The 22,501-nt window shown below is 35.8% G+C and overlaps 1 protein-coding gene across 1 annotated transcript in view; it reads left to right on the forward strand.

The window, feature by feature from the left end:
* Window positions 1-21,898, forward strand: part of LOC142836812 (solute carrier organic anion transporter family member 6C1-like) — a 58,173-nt gene extending 36,275 nt beyond the window's left edge. The window contains exons 9-10 of the mRNA XM_075951423.1: window positions 6,609-6,762; window positions 21,707-21,898. Coding sequence (XP_075807538.1) covers window positions 6,609-6,762; window positions 21,707-21,898 — 346 coding nt within the window. The remainder of the gene's footprint in view (window positions 1-6,608; window positions 6,763-21,706) is intronic.
* The last annotated feature ends 603 nt before the right edge of the window (window positions 21,899-22,501 follow it).

Raw genomic sequence — 22,501 nt, forward strand, 5'->3', positions numbered from 1 at the left:
AAACCCAGAGTTCATCCTTATTTTTACCTTTAGGGAAAGAATCTCATGCTAGGTTTAAATTAAATGAAGAGTGTAGTCAAAGATAACCCTCTCATATCCAACTCCCATGCGCTACTCCTGGCTTTTGCAGTTCTCAGGATAGAAGTCAGGGCTTTGTTATTCTGGAGAAGGACTGTGTTTTCTGAACTGTGTTCCAAATGCTATGTATAATTTTAAATAAGATTACAATGCTCATATAGAAACAATATTCCTTGCTCAGAGTGGTATCATGTTCTAGTTAACTGGGTGACAAAGTGACATATGAAGGAAGCAAATGTGTGCTGAACAACACTGAGTTTATTTACTTATTTCACTTCAAGAAAGCTTTATGAACTTAGAAAGGACTGGTAGAACACTTCACGGTATTCAGTAAGTGAACCATTTCAGCCTTGTTGCGCTATAATGCAGTAGTTTAACTCTGACTTCCACAATCCTGGCCATGACAATTAAAGGTGTTATGTCTCAAGCCCAGCCTTTATCATACGACAAATGAGGGTTTATGAACAATTTCTGAAAGGAAACACACTTACAAAACATGCTTGTCTGACATACCATCCGCACAACTGGTTTGGTGTAGTAAATTGCTTTTATTCTGATTTTCCATGTGTGTGCTAAATAAAAGTAAGGTGTATATTGCAAAAGGAAAAGACATAGTAGGGCATAAATTTGTCATAAGCATTGATACATCATCATTCCAAAAATTCTCATTTCGAAATTAAACTATCTTTAACTGATGTATAAAGAACGACAATTATTTTTATTAGTGGGGTACCATGTGGGATTATATATATACATTACATGCTTTTCTATATTTTATATATAATATTTGCTGTAGGAAGTCTTACAGCATTTGGTTACCTGCCCACTGGTTTGTGGCCTCTTATACTATATATGCTGATGGAAAGGATGAGTCTGGCCTCTTTTCCAGCCTCTCTGTTCCGGCTACAGATTTTACTTTCTGATCTCCATTCAAGCAGAGGATTCTGATTTGTGAGTCTACCCCTAAATAAATAACCATCTATTTCTCAGTTATGAGCTAGTGTGGGATTTCTATTAAGCATCCTTCTTCAAATATATATTTCATATATAATAAATATATATGTAATATAAATATATATATACATATACTCACAATGCAGCTACAGAAACTAACCAACTACATAAACCAAATATCACTAAACACACAAGGAGAATTAAAATCTAATAACATAATTGTGGAGATTTAAATGTATCATGTTTCTTGAGCACAAATAACTCAGACGGATTAAAAAAAATTAGTTTTAAACTGTACTGTAAAATCAGTGGACCTCACAGACTTTAATCAATATTGTATTTAACACCTATTGACACATATTTCCTATCAGAGAAGGGAACATTATTTAGAATGGATTATATCTTAAGTAACAAAATCTGTCTCAACCTATCTTAAGAAATGCAAAATAATTATATATGTTCATTTTGACCACAAAATAATAAAAAATTATAAACTTGTAAGATAGATTGAAAATTATGTACAGCTATATAAAAAGGCAGTGATATGAACAGCAACAATGAATGGATCAGCACATATTTTTAAAGCAAAAAAAGTAGAAATATGTAAAATATTAAAACATGACACAAAAGAAATAAAGTACAAGTTTATAGCAATGAATAACTTTTCTCACAAATGCAGAAAGATTTCAAACAGGACATGTAATAATGAAAGCAAAAAGTATACAACTAGAAGAAATTAGTAGAAACGAAAACAAAATATACAAGAAGCAAGACAGGCAGTGGTGGCACATGTCTTTAATCCTAGCACTCAGGAAGGCAGAGGCAGAGAGATTTCTGTTAATTTCTTGGCCAGTTTGTACTACAGAAGGTTTTAAAATGTTATTAACAATGATGTAAATCAAATGTTAAAACTCTGTATTGATTATTACAATATATTGGTAAAAATAGAGACATTTTTTAAAAGAAAGAAACTCCATGTTCTTAAACTGGATGATTTATTTTTTATGAAGAGTTGACTCCTTCCCAAATTTCTGCTATGTATTCAGTTTAATGACAACAAAATCGCATCAGGCTGTTCTTCGTAGGTATTAGCAATAAAATGTAATATTGTCATTGATATGCAGGGACCTAGAAGAACAAAAAGGTAAAAAAGAAACAAAATTAGCAGACTAATTCTATTTGCTTCTAAAAAGAATTGTAGAACTCAGCGGGGCGGTGGAGGCACATGTCCTTAATCCCAGCAATTGAGAGGCAGAGACAGGTGGATCTTTTTGAGTTTCAACACCAGCGTGTTCTATAAGAGCTAGTTCCAGGACAGGCTCCAACACTACAGAGAAACCCTATGTCGAAAAAAAAAAATGTAGAACTCTGTTAATCAAGGAAGTGTTAAAAGCTTGTCAGTTGACCGGAATTTTGATCTTTGGGCTGGGTACAGATGCAATGAAGTAGAGACTCTAGAGCCATTTATAAAATTATTATTAGCTGACTTTATGGCCCTTGAAATATGTATATATATGTGTGTGTATTTATATATATACGTATATATATTTGTATGTGTGTATAACATCATATGGAGTAAACAGATTATAGATTTAGAAATATATGCATATGCATAGATGCATACAATACTATTTAGTGAAAAAAATTAAGCCATGAGTTTGAAGGAGAGTGGGAAAGGCTTGGAGGAAAGAAAGGGAGTGGAGAAATTTAATTATATTATAATCTCAAAAACTATAAAAATTTTAAAGAACAAAATTCATATTATATATAAATACTATTAGCATGGCTAGAGAGATTGCTTGTGCTTAAGAATGCCTGTTATTCTTCCAGAGAGCATAAATTTGGTTCCAAGAACTCGTGTCAGTCAGTTCAGCACTGCCTGTTATCCCAGCTCTGGGGGATCTAACATCCTTTTTGTGAGGGTATCTAACTCCATGACATGATCTTATACAGACACATGCATACCCACAAATAAAATATAATAAAAATAAAGATATAATAATACTATTGGATTGGTACCATTACATGTCTTTATTTTCATATAAACCAACTTGGAGACCCCACTTTGTATTATGTAGAGGAATTTAAAATGAACCATAAGTATAAATGTACAATATAATATTCTAAGAATATAAGGGAAAATATTTTTGATTTTGAAGTTCCCTAGGATTTCTTTCACGAGATATAAAACACATAACCCAGGAAGAACATTGCAAACTGAACTTCATAAAAATTAAATCTGCCCTTTCAAGAACTTTTTTTACTTTTTTTTCCTGGGGGAAGGCTTGATACAGGGTCATACTATGTATACCTGATTGTTCTTGTATATAGACCAAGATGGCCTCAAACTTGCAGAGATTCATCTGCCTTTGTCTCTGCCTTGCAAAACCTGGGATTAAAGGTATATGCCATCATGTTTGGCTTTAAAGGACTTTTATTTTTTTTAAATGAAGAAACAGATTTTAAAAAGAAATAATATATATATTGAAAATAAATATATAGAAAACTAAAGGTTTGTTTCTGATCATATAAAACATCTAATGTAAAAAATTAACAACATAAATGGAGAAATGATTTTAAATAAGACTTATAATTATATTATTTATATTTATATAGCTGGAAATATACAGAAAGAATTTATTATTACTAATTAAAAATGAGAATCAAATGTTATAGTCTAAACTATTGTTCCTATGTCATGCAAGTAGGGAGAGATATATTGTGAAGAAGTCAGAATGAAATCTTGGTTCAGATTGACTTTGCCAGCATTGATCAAATTTTCGAAAGTCTGATGCCATTTTGATTCTTTTCCATTTTTGTGTCCAAGTCACTCATGTGCCACCGTTTCCAACATCTGTTTACTAAGCTCCATCAGTTTCACTGTTACAAATGTTTCCATTCATGCACCCTTTCTACATTTACAACCCTTCTGCAATATTTCTTTTCTCTTAAGTTAGGTTGTTTGAAGTTCTCAGTGCATCTCTATCCTTCATGTGCTAATGTATACATGAGGTGGGTTAATGTTGAGTTTTAATCTTCCTGTTGCATTTTAGGTGTTAAATTTCTTGTCAAATTTAACCAAGAGTCTCCAGGAAACAGCTTAAAGAGTGGGGTCAAACCCTTAGAAGTGCTAGGCAGTTAAAAGTACATCCCATAGACTTGGACACAAAATTTTAATTTTGATCTTTTATTTTATCTAATATGAAAGATAAGTACTCATTCAAGCACTGATTTGATGAGCAGGAGGGAGACAGTCCTCCACATACTGAACGACCAATACCTTAGGAAATTTAATCAGCGTTAAATTGATTGCTTTACGTCTTAGCTGCAGTTGTTTCTATAGTAGAAGATGGCCTCTTTTTGATATTTTTCTCTCAATAAACTGAGCTATTCCTGCTATGAGCAAAAACAAAAACAAAACAAAACAAAAATAAACCACCAAAGCTCTATTCCTAGGTCATGCTGCAGGTCACGGAGCTCCTTCTGTCATTCCTTGGAGCTCAGGTGCTGTTCTGAATTAGTAGGCCCTGGACAGGGTGGACTGACTGGAGGCAGGAGAGAGACAGCTCTGAGTTCTGGTCAAATCACACAGGAGGGTGAGCGCTGAACGGGTGTGGCTGAACTGGAATCCGAACAGCTGTGGAGTTCATTCAGCCTGCCCTGCCAAGATATAAACAGCAGAAAATTCTCTCTCTCTCTCTCTCTCTTTCTCTCTCTCTCTCTCTCCCTTTTCTTTCCTCTATTTTCTTAAATAATGGACAGGGATTGTAACTCCCTTCTCATGGAGATTTCTTCATATCAGTTCCTATGCCTATAAACTTGCAAAACTATACATCTGAATGTTTATTTTTCTGGATTTGAACAGCATTTCAATAATTGCACAAAAATGATTTGTCCCAAAGGCTGAGAAGAATACACATTAGAACCCCTCTCTCAAGGATTTGTAACTCTTTTCAGTGAGAGGCCTCAGTTTCCTGAAACCCCAATAGCTTTTTATTTTTATTTTTTGTAGTGTTAATTTGGGTATTGTTTATTATAGAAAAAGGAAGGCACATCTGAGAACTCTATTTTGAGTTCATAATAAACAAGAAGTCTATGTTTCCTGGTCTAAATAGTAAATACTATAGATCTACCTACTGGATTGTACTTTTTACTCATTTCTGTCTCCTTTTGTCTTCCAAACTCATATAAGTGACCCCAATAGCTTTTTAAAGAAAATTTTCTTTACCTTCTTAGAGGGTCATGTGACCCACATTTTGGCACCAGTAGGTGTCACTACAGGTAGTGAAATGAACCAGGGAGAGGTGAGAATGAAAACTCCATCCAGATTGACTTTGTTAACCTGGATCAAACTTTGGGTGGTCTGATGCCAGGAAGTATAATGTCACCATATTCAAACACAGTATAATTTCAAAAAATACTTTCCTAGTGTAATAGCATCCCCAATGCACAAGGAAGCATGATTACATTGAAAGTCAATTCAGGATATATGTTATTTCTTCCAAGAAGATGTCTTATAGAGATAGGCTATCTGTATTATCTTAAGGACCTAAGGAAAGATTTGGCATGATCATGGTCATACAGACAGAGCAGAGATCATATCGGTTACCTCTTTTCCTTGTTGTATGATCTTGGGAGACCCCATGGCTATAAATGTAATGTAAGGATTATTTATATTAGCTCTGGTCCTGCCTCTGAGATCTTTATATTTCCTACCCAATGGATAATGCAGATCACATGACTATTCGTCACCTCCAATTCACAGCTTCCTTGATGGAAGAAAAGGCTAAAAGTCCACTCCTCTGAGAGGAAAACCATGAGCACTTAACATTTCTGGTTTCCCAGCTCATCTGTGAGCACAAGGATCTTTCTGCCCCTAAGGATAAACCATTTTGGGAAATTGATAGTTTCTCAAAACGTTTTTAAAAGGTAAAGGTAGGTAGAGAGTGGCTCAGTGTTTAAGAACACTTATTCTCTTTCCAGAGAACCCAGGTTTGGTTTCCAAGACTCACATTGGGTATCATAACTGTCTGTAAGCCTATTTCCAAGGGATTCAATGACTATTTTTGCTTCCATAGATGTTGTACTCACACAGTGCATAAATATACATTCTAACAAATCATGTACACATGTAAAATAATTCTAAAATAGTTACATAAAACCTTTTACAAAATCTAAATATTCTACTTTAATATTTCACACAAGAACAATGGAAAAAATGTCCGTATAAAGCAAAAATAATTATTTGCATGTATTTATCCGGTACCTGTAAAGATCATAAGAGAGCATCAGATTCCCTGGAACTAGAATTACAGGTGGTTCTGAGCTGCGCTGTGGATGATAGGAATGGAATTTTGGTCATCTGGAAGAACAGGAAGTGTTGTTAAGGGCTAAGCTATCTTTCCAGGACTATCATGTGATATACTCTTAAATGTGCACTTTATGTTTTTATATTTTAGTAAAATCCATGAAAAAAAATTTAAATGAAAATATTTGCAAATCTTATTGATGTATTGTTATATGCATCAACAATTTAAATGGTGATGTTATAATTGTATTTAATGTCAACTTCACAGGACAGGTATTCTTGGAAACCTCACAGCTCCATGCAATGCGAAATGTGATTGCTCAGACAAACGCTATGCTTCTTTATGTGGAAGAGATGATAAAGAGTATTTCTCTGCATGCTATGCAGGCTGCACTGCTTATAAATACTTCCAAGGTGAAAAGGTAACTTTTATTTATTATGTTTTTTCTTTTCTGTAGATGGAGCGGTGGGCTGCTTCCCGCTGCCCAGCTCCCGGCCGCTGGCTAGCTTTACCCAAAATAATCACACAGAAACTGTATTCATTTAAACACTGCCTGGCCCATTATATCTAGCCTCTTATTGGCTAATATATTATTTTAACCCATATCTAGTAATCTGTTTATCACCACAGTGTTGTGGCTTACCGGGAAAGATTTATTGTGTCTGATCTTGTGGCTGGCTCCATGGTGGCTAGCTCACTTCCCTCTTTCCCAGCATTCTGTTCTGTCTACTCCATCTATCTAAGCTGCTGTCCTATCAAAGGCCAAGGCAGTGTATTTGACCAATGAAAGTAACATATAGACAGAAGACCCACTTACATCACTTTTCCAGTAACAGGTCCCTTATTTTTAATTTTTGAAATAGAGAGGTAAAACCTAGTTTATGATCCTTGTGTTCACTTTCAGCAGCATTTACTGAACTTTGAACACAATCTTTCACACACCAAGAAGTTGCCTGGTCCCATCCTGTGAGTCATCTTTCCTTCAAATGTGCCTTCTGCTGAGATTCAAAATGCCTATGCTGTATCTCTACTTCTGCTCCACAGTAACTCAGATAGAATAAGATTTTTCTTAATGGGCTGTTGAATCCAGTGCTTCACTTCCACATAAAATTTGAGAGAGCTTGGAGAGGAATTCTAGACACAAAAGACTAGAGTTAAGCATGACTTCTTAGTAGCAGCATTTTCTTGAGTGGGTTGTGTTTGCTAGAGGCAAGCAAAGGAATGATTCCTTTAAGAGAAGGCTTCCTGACTCAGTGCTAGCAGCAAAAACTGCAGCTCCCTTAAGAGCCGGCTTCCTGGTTAATGCTGGTTATGGTCTCTGAGAAGTGTGTTACAAATTTCTTAATGGTGACATAGACCCACTGCATCCCTGGATTTGGGGCCATGAGGATGGCTCACAGAAGCAGTGAACATACCTCTGCCATGGTTCTAGCCACATCCTCTTTGCATTAAAAAAATGCACCCCTGGTCAGAAAATTATTACAGATACACAATAAGACAAATTCAGACAAAAATAAACCTCTGAATGGGACACAGAATATTTAAAAAAATGTATGTAGGCTTAAGAACAAAATGGGCTATAAGCAGTTATAGAACAAAAAAGTTTTAAAAAATAAAACAGTCTTGAAGGAGACATTAAAAGTAATAAAAAGTACAGACACACAAATTAAAGGAAATATTAAAAACATAGAGAATAAAAACCACATAAAGAATGAAAATAGGCAGAGTCTAGATATTGTATACTACTGTGTTTTCTTTGATTTTTTTTATTGTGAATGAGCTAAGTACAGAGAGACATTTCATTGTATAGGCTGGAAAGCTAAACCAATATATGTATTTTAAAAGTATCTTGATGTCAAAATTTAAGACTAAGGATATATTTCTTTGGAAAAGAGGTTCTGCTTTTTTTTTTTTTGCAGAAGACGAGAACTTGCTGATTTCTTCCTGGCTAATGTGATTTGATGGAACAAGACCCCCCCCCCCAAAAAAAAAAAAGGTCTCCATGAACCATAAAAATACTCTGCCCTACAAACAGCAGGCAGGAGTTTGGCAAAAACAATACCCACATTTCCACAATGATTGTTTATAAGTGTTTGTTTTCATTTAAAAGGGGATATGATATAATAGCTAAAACCTCATATTGATATGGATCTTAATCTATTGCTACAAATTTAAGCTCAATCTTGTTGTATGCATATTTTTACTCTTGTTTACAGTATTATGTTCATATAGCTCATTTAAAAGTGCAATATATAATTAAGCAATACAGATTAATAGATTGTCATCTGTAATAATTAAATATTAATTGTGTTAGGCTTTCTACATAAACAAATATATTTCAGTTAGATAGATAAATCTTCAACACTTCAAAAATCTGCAGAATATGGTATTTAAAACGTTTTATGAACTCAAACTTTTCTTGACAATGAGACGTATCTGCTTTGGGCAGCACCAATAGAATTTGATGGGCATTGCAGAAATTCGTTATGGAATTCACTTTCATTGCAATAAGGCTAGCCATTTTGGCAAGAAACTGTTCTTGCCTGGAATTTTTGATGGTATGCTGTATGAACTGGACAAGCAGGACCCACAGAAAAATGACCACTTAACTTGCCTAAAGAAGGTGAGACTGTCTTTCAGGGTTCCTGCTTCATGAAAGAATAAATTACCAGACATTTTGAAGGACTGAAAAACTGCCAATATAGGAGAAACAGCCTTTTAAATTTTCTGATTCGTGGAAGAGTCTGCCAGATACTATGGGCTTGTAGGCTGAAGATGGATGCACCAATGTTACAGAAGAACTTTAGGTGACTGGACAGGCAGCAAGATGTCTCTATTAATTCTACAGTTTTGGATGTTGCTTATAATCATCTTCCTGTTTACTTAGGTAATATTTTATCCTTATGGGGTATTTGATGGAGTTGAAGACTGATAGTTATGATAAAAGATAATTTATATATGAAACTTTAGACTCAAAAAATTTTGCCTAATAAAAATATTGTACCTGTAATTCTTGCTTCATAATTGTTTTGTTATATGTAATTTTACTATGTTAAAGTTAACAACTTCCTTTTTAATTAGACAGAAAATGAGAGATGATATGGGATGCCCTTCTGTATATGTGATGCTTTTATTGGTTGATGAATAAAACTGTTTGTACAAATAGCATAGCAGAGTAAAGCCAGGCAGGAAATCTGAATAGAGATGGAGAGAGAATAGGTAGAGTCAGAGATATGCCATGTAGTTACTGAAGAAGAAGGATGCCAAACCTTATTGGTAGGCCTCAGCCTTGTGGTGATACATAAATTAATAGAAATGGGTTAATTTAAAATACAAGAGCCAGTTGAAAATATGCCTAAGCAATTGGTCAAACAATATTGTAATTAGTATAGTTTCTGTGTGATTATTCTTGTCTGGGTTGCAGGGAAACCTATCTCATGGCATGAGATAAATTCATCAATGAAATTTCTTATTTTCTTGCTTGTTGCCAATGCCCGCAGTTCCTTTAAATTGTTCCTAATCTTTATTCTGTTGTAGAGAACAATGAACTATTCTACCCTTGTCTAAGTTTGTGGGTTTTTCTTTTTATGAATTTATATGTATGCACATTTTGATACATGTATGCATGTGTTTACACAAGAGGCACATGTGCAAAACTATGATAGTATTTGATACTTAAAAGGGGAAGGCATACTCAATCTCAAGATATGTGAATGAAGGGGACAGAGAACACTCTCTGATGTCATTCCTCAAGAGCAGTATACCTTGAGTTTGGGGGCAGTTTTTCACAGGCTTGGAGATCTCCAAAGTAGGCCCCAGAAACTCACACATTTTTCTTTTGCAGAAGTAGGGTTAGAAGCACACCACCATGCTCTGATTTTTATGTGGGTACTGGGTATCAAGTCCAGGTCCTGATTCTTGGTACTTCAGGGATTTAATTTTCTGCCCATGAACATTTTATCACTAGTAATTACATTTTCTTCAGTTTCTACCTTTTAACTAGTAAAAATTAAGGATCTGCATACTTAAAAATACTGTGCTTTCCCCCCCCATTTGTTTTCTAGTTTTTGTGAAGGGAACAGAGCAATAAGTAGGAATATTTACCAATGCATATATATTTTGTCAGTATCTTTAGTAGCATTTATAATTTAGTATCATATCAAGGTACCTTTTAACAAACATTAGTATAAAAAGATTTTTGCCATTTATAAAAATCATTCTCCATAAATGATACATGTTAAAATAGCTTTTAAGTCTTTAAAATGGGAAAAATTTAAATGAAATAGAAAAATATAGTGACTCACATATAGAATTTTCTATCTTCAAAAGTTGACTAAGTTACTGCAAATCCCTGTTTTATCCATGTATCTGTTTCTTTTCGTGTGCTGAAATATATAAACACAGTTGTAAATGCCCACCATGACACCATATAGTAAACATACATTTACTAAGACCATGTATGAATATTGAGCTACATTCCTTTATGGTAAATCCTGATTTGGAACATCTATTCCAAGGAATTCTTAATATTTCTTTTATTTCTATGAAGCATAATTAATTTATAATGCATAGCAAATGTACAAAGATTCTACAAAGTAGCAATACACTATGTATGGAACCATTTGATATTAAGACAGGGGAAACAATAAAACATTTCCAGTGAGGAGTATAACTGCCAGAGGTTGTCCAGAAAGACAATAATCCTTGATATAAATAATTGCTCTGAAGTAAAATTGACAAAAACCATGACTATAATTAGACAAATTTGGTATGGATGGAACTGAAGAATGTGCAGAATCAGCATTAGTGCCACATGGGAAATATGTGAAACAAAATAATTTTGATAAAACTAAGGAGAAATTCTTCCATTACTGAAACAAACAATGTTTTTCTCCTTTAGACTACATCATATACTCCTCAAAGATGCTCACTCTCTTGTTTGTTTTTCGCTGAGTAATGTAATAAAAACAAGTGGACTTTTCTCCATGGATCTTTTTTTTTTTGATATTGCAGGAAGACATTTAAGAAATTTTATTTTATTTTTTTTATTGAGAAAAGAAAAAAAAGTATCCGCCTCCTCCCAGCCTCCCATTTCCCTCCCCCTCCTCCCAACCTTCTCCCCCTCCCCCAAACACCTCTCCCCCTCCCTCTCCAGTCCAAAGAGCAGTCAGGGTTCACTGCCCTGTGGAAAGTCCAAGGTCCGCCCCACTCCGTCCATGTCTAGGAAGGTGATCATCCAAACTGGTTAGGCTCCCACAAAGCCAGCACATTGCATAGGATCAAAACCCTGTGCCATTGTCCTTGGCTTCTCATCAGCCCTCATTGTATGCCATATTCAGAGAGTCCGGTTTTATCCCATGCTTTTTCAGTCACAGTCCAGCTGACCTTGATGAGCTCCCAATAGATCAGCCCCATTGTCTCAATGGGTGGGTGCACCCCTCATGGTCCCGACTTCCTTGCTCATCTCCCTCCTTCTGCTCCTCACTGGGACCTTGGGAGCTCAGTCCGGTGCTCCAGTGTGGGTCTCTGTCTCTATCTCCATCCATCACCAGATGAAGGTTCTATGGTGATATGCAAGATATTCAACAGTATTACTATAGGATAGTGTCATTTCAGGTTCCCTATCCTCAGCTGCCCAAGGGACTAACTGGGGACATCACCATGGGATCCTGGGAGCCACTCTAGGGTCAAGTGTCTTGCCAACCCTAAGGTGGATCCCTTAACTAAGATTTGTGCTTCCGTGCTCCCCTGTCCAACCTTCCTGTATCCCAATCCTCCTGTTTCGCCAAGTTCCCCCTTCCTACACTTCTCACTTTTCTCTCCCCATCTCACCTTACCCCCATTCCACCCCACCCCCAAGATCCCAACTTTCTCCCCGGCAATTTTGTCTACTTCCCATAGCCAAGAGGATAACTATATGTTTTTCCTTGGGTTCACCTTCTTATTTAGCTTCTTTAGGTTCACCAAATTGTAGTCTCCGTGACCCTTATTTATGGCTAGAAACCAATTATGAGTGAACACATCCCATGTTCATCTTTTTGGGTCTGGGATACCTTACTCAGGATAGTGTTTTCTATTTCCATCCATTTGCATGCAAAATTAGAGAAGTCATTGTTTTTTACTGCAGCATAGTACCCTAATATGTATATATTCCATAATTTCTTCATCCATTCTTCCATTGACGGGCATCTAGGTTGTTTCCAGATTCTGGCTATTACAAATAATACTGCTATGAACATAGTTGAACAAATGCTTTTTTCATATGATAGGGCATCTCTTGGGTATATTCCCAAGAGTGGTATTGCTGGGTCCAGGGGTAGGTTGATCCCAAATTTCCTGAGAAACCGAAACACTGATTTCCACAGTGGTTGCACATGATTGCATTCCCACCAGCAATGGATGAGTGTACCCCTTCCTCCACAGCCTCTCCAGCAAAGGCTATCCTTGGTGTTTTTGACTTTAGCCATTCTGACAGGTGTAATATGATATCTCAAAGTTGTTTTGATTTGCATTTCCCTGATCGCAAAGGAGGTTGAGCATGACCTTAAGTGTCTTTTGGCCATTTGAACTTCTTCTGTTGAGAATTCTCTATTCAGTTCAGTGCCCCATTTTTTAATTGGGTTAATTAGCATTTTAAAGTCTAGTTTCTTGAGTTCTCTATATATTTTGGAGATCAGACCTTTGTCTGTTGCGGGGTTGGTGAAGATCTTCTCCCACTCAGTAGGTTGCCTTTTTGTCTTGGTGACAGTGTCCTTTGATTTACAGAAGCTTCTCAGTTTTAGTAGGTCCCATTTATTCAATGTTGCCCTTAATGTCTGTGCTGCTGGGGATATACATAGGAAGTGATGTCCTGTGCACATCTGTTGTAGGGTACTTCCCACTTTCTCTTCTATAAGGTTCAGTGTTTTCGGGCTGATATTGAGGTCTTTAATTCATTTGGACTTGAGTTTTGTGCATCGTGATAGATATGGGTCTATTTTCATTCTTCTACAGGTTGGCATCCAGTTATGCCAGCACCATTTGTTGAAAATGCTGTCTTTTTTCCATTGTATACTTTTAGCTCCTTTTGAAAATGAGGTGTTCATAGGTTTGTGGGTTAAAATCCGGGTCTTCGATACAATTCCATTGGTCGACTTCTCTGTTTTTATGCCAGTAGCACACTGTTTTCATTACTGTAGCTCTGTAATAGAGTTTGAAGTCAGGGATGGTAATGCCTCCAGAAGATCCTTTATTGTATAGGATTGTTTTGGCTATCCTGGGTTTTTTGTTTTTCCATATAAAGTTGATTATTGTCCTCTCCAGATTTGTGAAGAATTTTGATGGGATCTTGATGGGGATTGCATTGAATCTATAAATTGCCTTTGGTAGAATTGCCATTTTTACTATGTTGATCCTCCCAATCCAAGAGCAAGCAGGACCAGGTGAACAATCTAAACAGACCTGTTAGTTGCGAAGTATTAGAAGCTGTTATCAAAAACCTCCCTACCAAAAAAAGCCCAGGACCAGATGGTTTCAATGCAGAATTCTACCAGAATATCCAAGAAGAGCTAATACCTATACTCCTTAATGTATTCCACAATATAGACACAGAAGGGTCATTACCAAATTCCTTTTATGAAGCTACAGTTACTCTGATACCAAAACCACACAAAGACTCAACCAGGAAAGAGAGTTACAGGCCAATCTCACTCATGAACATCGACGCAAAAATCCTCAACAAAATACTGGCAAACCAATCCAAGAACACATCCGAAAAATTATCCATTATGATCAAGTAGGCTTCATCCCAGAGATGCAGGGCTGGTTCAACATACGAAAATCTATCAATGTAATCCATCATATAAATAAACTTAAAGAAAAAAACCATATGATCATTTCATTAGATGCTGAAAAAGCATTTGACATATGGAGCATTCATCTTATTGCATTTGGGAAGGAGAGAGGAATAAGTAAGTGTGTCTGCCTGACCGTGTTTTGGTTATTATTGTTGTTTGTAAGACTTATAATGACTTTTTCTATTTCATTAGAGGTTATAGATAAATTTGCATGTTTTTATTTGATCTTGATTTAACTTTGATTAAGTGGTGCATATAACACAGAAATCATCCATTTCCTTTAGAATATCCAGTTTTGTGGAGTACAGGTTTTGAAACTATGTCTTTATGATTCTCAGGGCTTCCTTGTTCCCTGTTGTTACGACTCCCTTTCAATTTTTGATTTTATTAGTGTGGATATTGTCTCTTCTTCTTTTAGGTAATCTGAATAAGGGTTTGTCTATCTTGATTTTCTCAAAGAACCACCTATTTTTTTCACTGATTCTTTGTATTTTTCTCTGTTGTGGGAAGGTGTATAGCTAGCAACTACCCCCCTACTGGGGCATGGCCTCATAGACTATTTACCTGGATGCAGAAGTGCATCAGGCCCCTCTTCCTCTCTGCTTTCCCTTGGGCCCTATTTGTTGTTTGGTTTGCTTTGGGATCTGATCTACATCCATTGTTCAAGTAGAGAATCCTGATCTGTAAGTTTTACCTTTCAATAAACATCGATCTATTTCTTAGTTCTGAGCTACTGTGGGATTCCTTTTTTTTATAAGTGTCCAAGCTCTTTGCCTTCAGTTCTCTTTGTTTCTATTTCACTGATTTCAGCTCTCAGTTTGATAATTTATTGCCACCTACTCCTCTTGGAAGTATTTGCCTCTTTTCTGTTCTAGAAATCTCTGGTTTGCTGCTAAGTTGCTATTATGAGATTTTTACAATGCTTTTATGTAGGCACTTGATGGTAGGAACTTTGCTCTTAGCATCACCTTCATTATGATCCATAAGTTTGAGTATGTGTAGTCATTTTCATTGAATTCTAGGAAGCCTTTGTTTCTATATTACTATCTAGACCCATTCTTCATTTCGTTGAGAGTTGTTCAGTGTCCATGAGTTTGTAAGCTTACTGTCCTTCCTGTTGTTTGTATTCAGGTTTATTCCATGGTGATCTGATAGGATTCTTGTATCTTTTGAGACTTGATTTTTGTTTCAGTATGTAATCGATTTTGAAGTTCCTTGAGTTGCTAAGAAGAATGTATATTATTTTGTGTTTGATTGAAACATTCTGGTAATATCTGTTAGGTCCATTTGGTGTATAAGATATGTTAACTGCAGTCTTTTTCTGTTTAGCTTTTGTCTGGATGGCCTGTCCATTAGTGACAATGGGGTATTGAAGTCTCTCACTATCAGTGTGTATGGGTCAATGTATATTTTAAATCAGCAGTGTCTCTTTTATAACAGTGTGTTTGCTTTTGGGAGGACATAGGTATATAGAATTAAAAAGTTATTTTTTGATTTTTTTGCTTTGATGAATAGATAGCATACTTTCCCATTGCTTTTAATTAATTTTGGTTTGAAGTCTATTTTGTTCGATATTAAAACGGTTATACCAGCTTGCTTCTTAGGTCCATTTGCCTGGAATATCTTTTTCCAACACTTTACCATGAAATAATATCTGTCCTTAATGTTGAGGTGTGCTTCTTGGATGAAACAGAAGGATATATAATGTTTTTATGTTCTGTCTGTTAGTCTGTGTATGGTGGTTTCAAAGATAATGGCCACCAAAGGGAATAGCACTATTAAGAGGTATGGCATTATTGAAGTAGGTGTTCTTTGGTTGGAGGAAGTGTGTCACTGTGGGGTGTAGGCTTTGATGACATTTTCTTAAGCTTCACTTAGAGTGACAGTCAACTTTATGTTGCCTGCAAGATTTAACACTCTCAGCTCAGCAGCACATCTGCCCGCATGCTGCCGTGCTCTCCTCCATGATCATAATTTACTGAACCTCATACACTCTAAGTGAGTCACCCTCAATTAAATGTTATCTCTATAAGAGTTGCCATGGCCATGGTGAATGAGTGAAAACACTAAGACAGAAGTTAGTACCAGGAGTCAGGGGATAGCTGTGAAAAACCTGACCATGTGTTTGTTTGGAGAAATTTGCACTTTAGTACATTGGGTTTGAAAAGAAGTAGAATGCTTTCAACACTGCTTAATGAGGCATACTAGTAGAAACATGGATGGCAATAGTCCTTATAATGATTGAAATGTTGGGAGCTTGCTATAGAGGTTTCAGAGAAGAACTTTAGTATGTTGCCTACAAATCAATGATTTCTGTGATACATTGGTGAAGAAAAATGACCCCCTTTGCCCTTATCTGAAGAGTCTGTCTGAGATTAGGGTGAAGAGTTTTGGATTAATTCTTACGGCAGAAAAAAAATCTCAAAACATCCTAGTATAGACTCTGCCTTGTGATTTTTAGTGGTAACTCAAATGAAGGAGTATTATGAAAAAGATTAAACTGAGCAGGATAAGTTACAAAATGTAAATTGGGAGGAGAAAAAGAGCACCGGGATGTAGAATGGGGCAAAATATTATCTTCAAGGAGGTAAATGGAGTAATAAATGAAATAAAGGGAGTTGTGATCTCAGAGCAAGATTCTACAGCAGCTAAGTTTCCAACTTGTGGAATGGAATTAAACAAAAATTCAAAGCCAAGTGTGCTAGTACACTCCCTTAATCTCAGTACTGGGAAGGCAGAGGCTGGAACATCTCTGAGACAGAGGTCAGCCTGATCTAAAGATCAAGCTTAAGGATAGCCAAAGTGAGGCAATAAAGGAAAACTGAAAGCTTGTGAAGATGCAATTAGTCAAGGTGGACATGTTCCAGCTCAAGTAAGCAGCAGAATTTGGCAGCTTTGTCCTTGTGGTTCTGGCTTTAGAGTTAAGGATAGAGGAAACAGATTACAAATGTGGCCTCCGTGCCTAAGGACAGTTTCTGAGGTCAGGCATGTATCAGGGGTGTTTCCTTCAACTATTCTCACACACACACCTTGGCTTTCTTTGAAGGATTTATATAGTTCCTCCAATTGTTTGTGCTTTACTGAATTTCTTTAAGATATTTATTCATTTCCTCCTTAAGAATCTTCTATATAGCCGGGCGATGGTGGCGCACGCCTTTAATCCCAGCACTCGGGAGGCAGAGGTAGGCCGATCTCTGTGAGTTCGAGACCAGCCTGGTCTACAGAGCTAGTTCCAGGACAGGCTCCAAAGCCACAGAGAAACCCTGTCTCGAAAAACCAAAAAAAATAAATAAATAAATAAAAATAAAATAAAAAAAAAAGAATCTTCTATAATCTACATCTATCTAGTTGGTTTTATGGTATTTTTCTTATGCTTCAGATATGTTGGAATATTCAGGGCCTGCTATGGTAAGATAGTTTGACTCTGGCAGTTACTGTGTTCTGATGTTGGCCTCTAAGCATCTGGGTTTGGGTTAATTATACTTCTAGGTATTGATATCTGGGTTTGTCTTCATTGAGAGGGTGTTTTTTCCCTTGATTTCAGGTTTTTCTTTGGATTTATAGTATGTTGACTGTTGCTTGTTTTAATGGCCTGCTCAGTTGATTTTTTAATTTAATTTAATTATTATTTTATGTTCATTGGTATGAAGGTCAGATGCTCTAGAACTGGAGTTACAGACAGTTGTGAGCTGCCATGTGGGTGCTGGGAATTGAACTCGGGACCTCTGGAAGAGCAGTCTGTGCTCTTATGACACTGAGCCATCTCTCCAGCCCCTCAAATGATTTTTCCCCCACTGGAAATACTTTCTGGTGTTGGAGACTGCAGGAAGAGGAGGCTGGAAGAGGGTGGTCTATTGCAATGCTAGGAGTGACCTGAGAATTGGATGTGGAATCACATAGAGTGTTGGGGAATATCCAGGGATAGTCCACCTGGTCTTCTGGCAGGAAATGCCTATTCTTTTCTAATATGTTTAAAAGATTATTTATATTGCTCTGTTTTCCAGTTATTAATTGATTCTATTCTAGAGTGCTCACTTTGCTGCTACACCTATTTTCTGAAATTTAATTTACTTTTAGATTATGATGCTATGATTTCACAAAACCCAAATATCTACAATACTACACATATTTTATTCTTTTATTGTAGTTTATAATACATGCACTTTTCTTGCTACTAACTCCACCAGCTATATCTAGAAATACATTTCTGATAAAGAGAAAAAAAGAAGTCAGTCATGAAGCAATACAAAATGCTTAAAATGAACTATGATAAGTTCTCTTTTTTGGAGACCTTGCTTGCTTGAGATGGACCGCAGACATTGATTAACTTGCTTAGGTTCTTATTAATAAAAACATATTGGTGTCTGTTTTTGATAAGATTTTGATTAATATGATCTCTTTAGTATTCAGTTCTCACCCAAGTTCTAGCCTTTCAGGTAATTCCTCATCTCCATTCCCATATGTTTCTGATTTGTATATCTCATCATTTGACTTCATTTTCCATGTATTTATCCTACCCTACCCTCTAAAAACAGAGTTTTCTGTCCAAGTGCTACTTCCTTTTCCATTTCATTTTCTGACTAATGTCTACCCCTCCTACTTGCTTCACATTAAGATGCCCCTGAAAAGGTAGCTTTCTTATTGTTTCCATGACAATTTAGGGCATGTTCTATTCTCCTTCTCCTAAGTACCTCTCACTGAGACTTTTCTCAGCAGAATGGACTTCTGTTGCACCTCCTTCTTTTCTTTAGGTTCAAGTTTGAGCCATTTCCTCCCATTCCTTGCAGAGGGTTTAGAGCTTGAGTTACTGATGCATTTCTTTCATCTGATGCTAATGTATGGACTCCTTATTTTTTTAAAAAAACTTTATAGAGTATAACATTGTGAAATCTCGCCAGGTGACAACTAAACTTTATGTTTTCAGTCTTGTTGTCAATCACCTTACTTTGTATGCTTTGTAGACAATTACTGCACGGCATTTTGGTTCTTTGGATCTGTTCAGTATGCTTTTGTACATCGGTTCTGCCCCAGAAGTCAATCATATTCTTAGAGGCCTATAAAGGGATCCTTTGATCACATCAGAAAGATAGAAAAGAGAAGTGAAATCAATATTCTATTTTCTTGTCTTCTTCTGCGCTCTCTCTCTCTCTCTCTCTCTCTCTCTCTCTCTCTCTCTCTCTCTCTCTCTCTCTCTCTCTCTCTCTCTATGGTTTTTCGAGACAGGGTTTCTGTGTGGCTTTGGAGCCTGTCCTGGAACTAGCTCTGTAGACCAGGCTGGTCTCAAACTCACAGAGATCTGCCTGCCTCTGCCTCCTGAGTGCTGGAATGAAGATTTTTTTTCTTCTTTTAGTAAAACTTCTGTGGTTTTCTTGCTTTTGTTCCAGGTAATTATACAGAGATTCCAGAAAAGTCTTTCATATCTACTTACCTATAGGATTATTTTACTTATTTTTTGTTACATAATGCATTCCATCAGCATTGAATTTTGTTGTTCTTTATTTTTTATGATGTATATAAGCTTATACCTTTGTCTTGGTAATTCAGTAATCTCAGCAACCAGAATGACTTCTAAGAATAAATACGAAAGTTCCCAACACTACTGTTGCATTGCCAACATCTGTACAACTTAATATCTCATTCCATTGTGTTTTTTTGTGTTTTTTTTTTGATATTTTGAGGCAGTGTTTCTTAATGTAGCCCTGTCTGTTCTGAAACTCACTTTGCCAACAATAGTGGTCCCATACTCACAGTAAACCTGCCTTTGCCTCCTAAGTACTGGGATCAAAGGTGTGCACTGCCACAACCTGGCTCTACCTTAGTTTTTTGTTTTCTGATTCTTTCACATCCTTTCTGCTCTAACCCTTGCTGTGTTTGGTCACTGAACTAGTTAAGCATATTTGAGCTCACTGCCATTATGATTGACTGCTTTTCTTCTCTTATCTGTAACATAAGTCTCTTAACTAGAACCATATGATCTTTAAATTTCATTTCAAATAGTACTTCATCATTTGTGCATTCTCTAATCCTGGTAAATACAGAAGTATTTGTATAAACACTGCCTGCAATTTTGCCTTGCCTTTTTATCTTCGTAGTAGCCACATAATATTACATAAAACCTGTTCTGTTGTATAATTGTTTGCCTTCCTAAGAAGAATGTTCTGTAAATGGCAAACAAATATCTGTTGTATTCTTCACAATATATCCTTAATTTAAACTGTTGTTTGACATACAGACATTTAAAAACTTTGACAGAAAGATAATTTTAGCTTGTTTGTTTTTATATTTATGCTATTTAACATGTCTATTAATTCATCAACTAGGCTGATACAATTTTATATTCTTATTTTCTTAACCCCCTCAGTCCCAGGGCATTTTTAACTTTTTTTTCTAGCTCAAGGCATTTTAAATGGTCTAATAAATTCCTATATAATCACTTCATCTCTGTGGTGGTTTGGATTTATTTGACCCCCATCGATTCTTAGGAAGTTGAGTGTAAGGTGCTGTGGCCTTGCTGGAAGAAGTGTGTCACTGTGAGGGCCAGCTCTGAGGTCTCATATACTCAAACTACCCCAGTGTGGGACTCAGTTCACCTCCTGTAGTCTGAAGATCAAAATGGGAGCACTTAACTCCTTCTCTAGAACCATGTCTTCTTGAGTGTTGCAATGTTTCACAATGACGAATATGGACTAATGGTCATTGTATCTCTCCACAGTAAGAAACCCCTAAGACAATCTCCAAACACTGTGCAAGAATTTCTGACGTGTGTGTGTGTGTGTGTGTGTGTGTGTGTGTGTGTGTGTGTGAGCACTTCTGCCTCTCCAGTGCTGGAATTACAGTTGCTGTTCTGTATACTCCTGAAAATATTTCATCTCAGAAACAATGTGTCTACCCTGCTTAAAAAAATAAACACTGCCATGATTATACACAAAAGAAATTATGAACATTGTTACACAATCTTTCATAGTTGGGGTATTGTCTATATTTCAGATCTAATATTGTAGTTCTAAATAATGTATGGCAGGTATAACATGAGTATATTCATTAAAACTAGGCTGCATAATCTGGATGTGATTGCAAATGTCTTTAATCCAGTACTCTGGAAGAAGAGGCAAACAGAACTCTGTGAATTCCAGACCAGCCAGGGCTATATAATGAGACACTATCTATGGAATGCTGAGAGCAGGAAAATATTCTTCTTCATGAAAAAGCCCACCAATTGATTATCCAATACCAAAATGCCAACCCTAAAAGCATATCTACAAATAATATTATACAGATTGATCAATTTGCATTAAGAAAAAGAGGCTATGAATTTGAAAGGGGACACATAGAAAGCATTGGAATGGAAAAAGGAAGGGGGAAAGTCATCATTATATTTTAATATCACTAAATTAAAAAATATTAACATAAAAACAATCAAAACTCTGTAAGTCTCCCTTTAAATATTTATTTAATTTTTATTTTAATAATGCTAAAACTATTTTCTCCTCTCTGTTTCTGAAATACTGTATTTATGTTCAATATTTACAGACATACTACAATTGCTCTTGCATTAAGGAAGGCCTGACAACTTCAGATTCCGATGGTCATTTAATTGATGGCACTTCTGGAAAATGTAGTACCAAATGTGACTCATTACCCTTGTTTTTTGCTTTTTTCTTTTCTTCCATTGTTTTTGCTAATTTGTCTAGTGTATCTATCGACTTGTCTATTCTCCAGTAAGTATGTAATTTTCATGATTTTTATTTACTTAATACAAAAAAGGATATATTTAGAAACAGTTCAGATTATTAAATGAAATGATATCTTGTGATTTATAGCTGTAAATATAAAGATAAAATATTTATATTGCTAAAATTCCTGTGTAGGTATAATTTTTCTTTTTAATTCTTTTATTATTTGCCTAATATATAAATGTTACATTTGGTCTCAAATTAATCTCAAAATAAGTGCAAAGTTTCGGAATTTCACCTATTACTTTCAAATTTTGTAGAAAATATAGGTATCTGTTCACCAGTAACAAACTAAACTTACATTTATTTTGTTTAACACAAATGAAAAATCCATAAACAGGAAATTTTCAATTGTAACCTATTTTAGTGTAAAGTTCCTTCACTGGTCTAGGTATTTAATCCAGTTCTACATTAAAATCCTGACTATGAGGAAACATTAGAGTCATCCACAGAAGAACACAGTTACTTTTACAATTTTAACTTATTATTCTAAATTGAGCCCACATTTTCATTCATGTGTTCTTCCAGAATAGTTTAAGTTTACCTAACATTGATTTTCATTCTAGGAGCAGATTAAAAAGGCATATTCTGA

Source organism: Microtus pennsylvanicus, chromosome 17 (assembly GCF_037038515.1).
Source record: "Microtus pennsylvanicus isolate mMicPen1 chromosome 17, mMicPen1.hap1, whole genome shotgun sequence".
Taxonomy (NCBI): Eukaryota; Metazoa; Chordata; class Mammalia; order Rodentia; family Cricetidae; genus Microtus; species Microtus pennsylvanicus.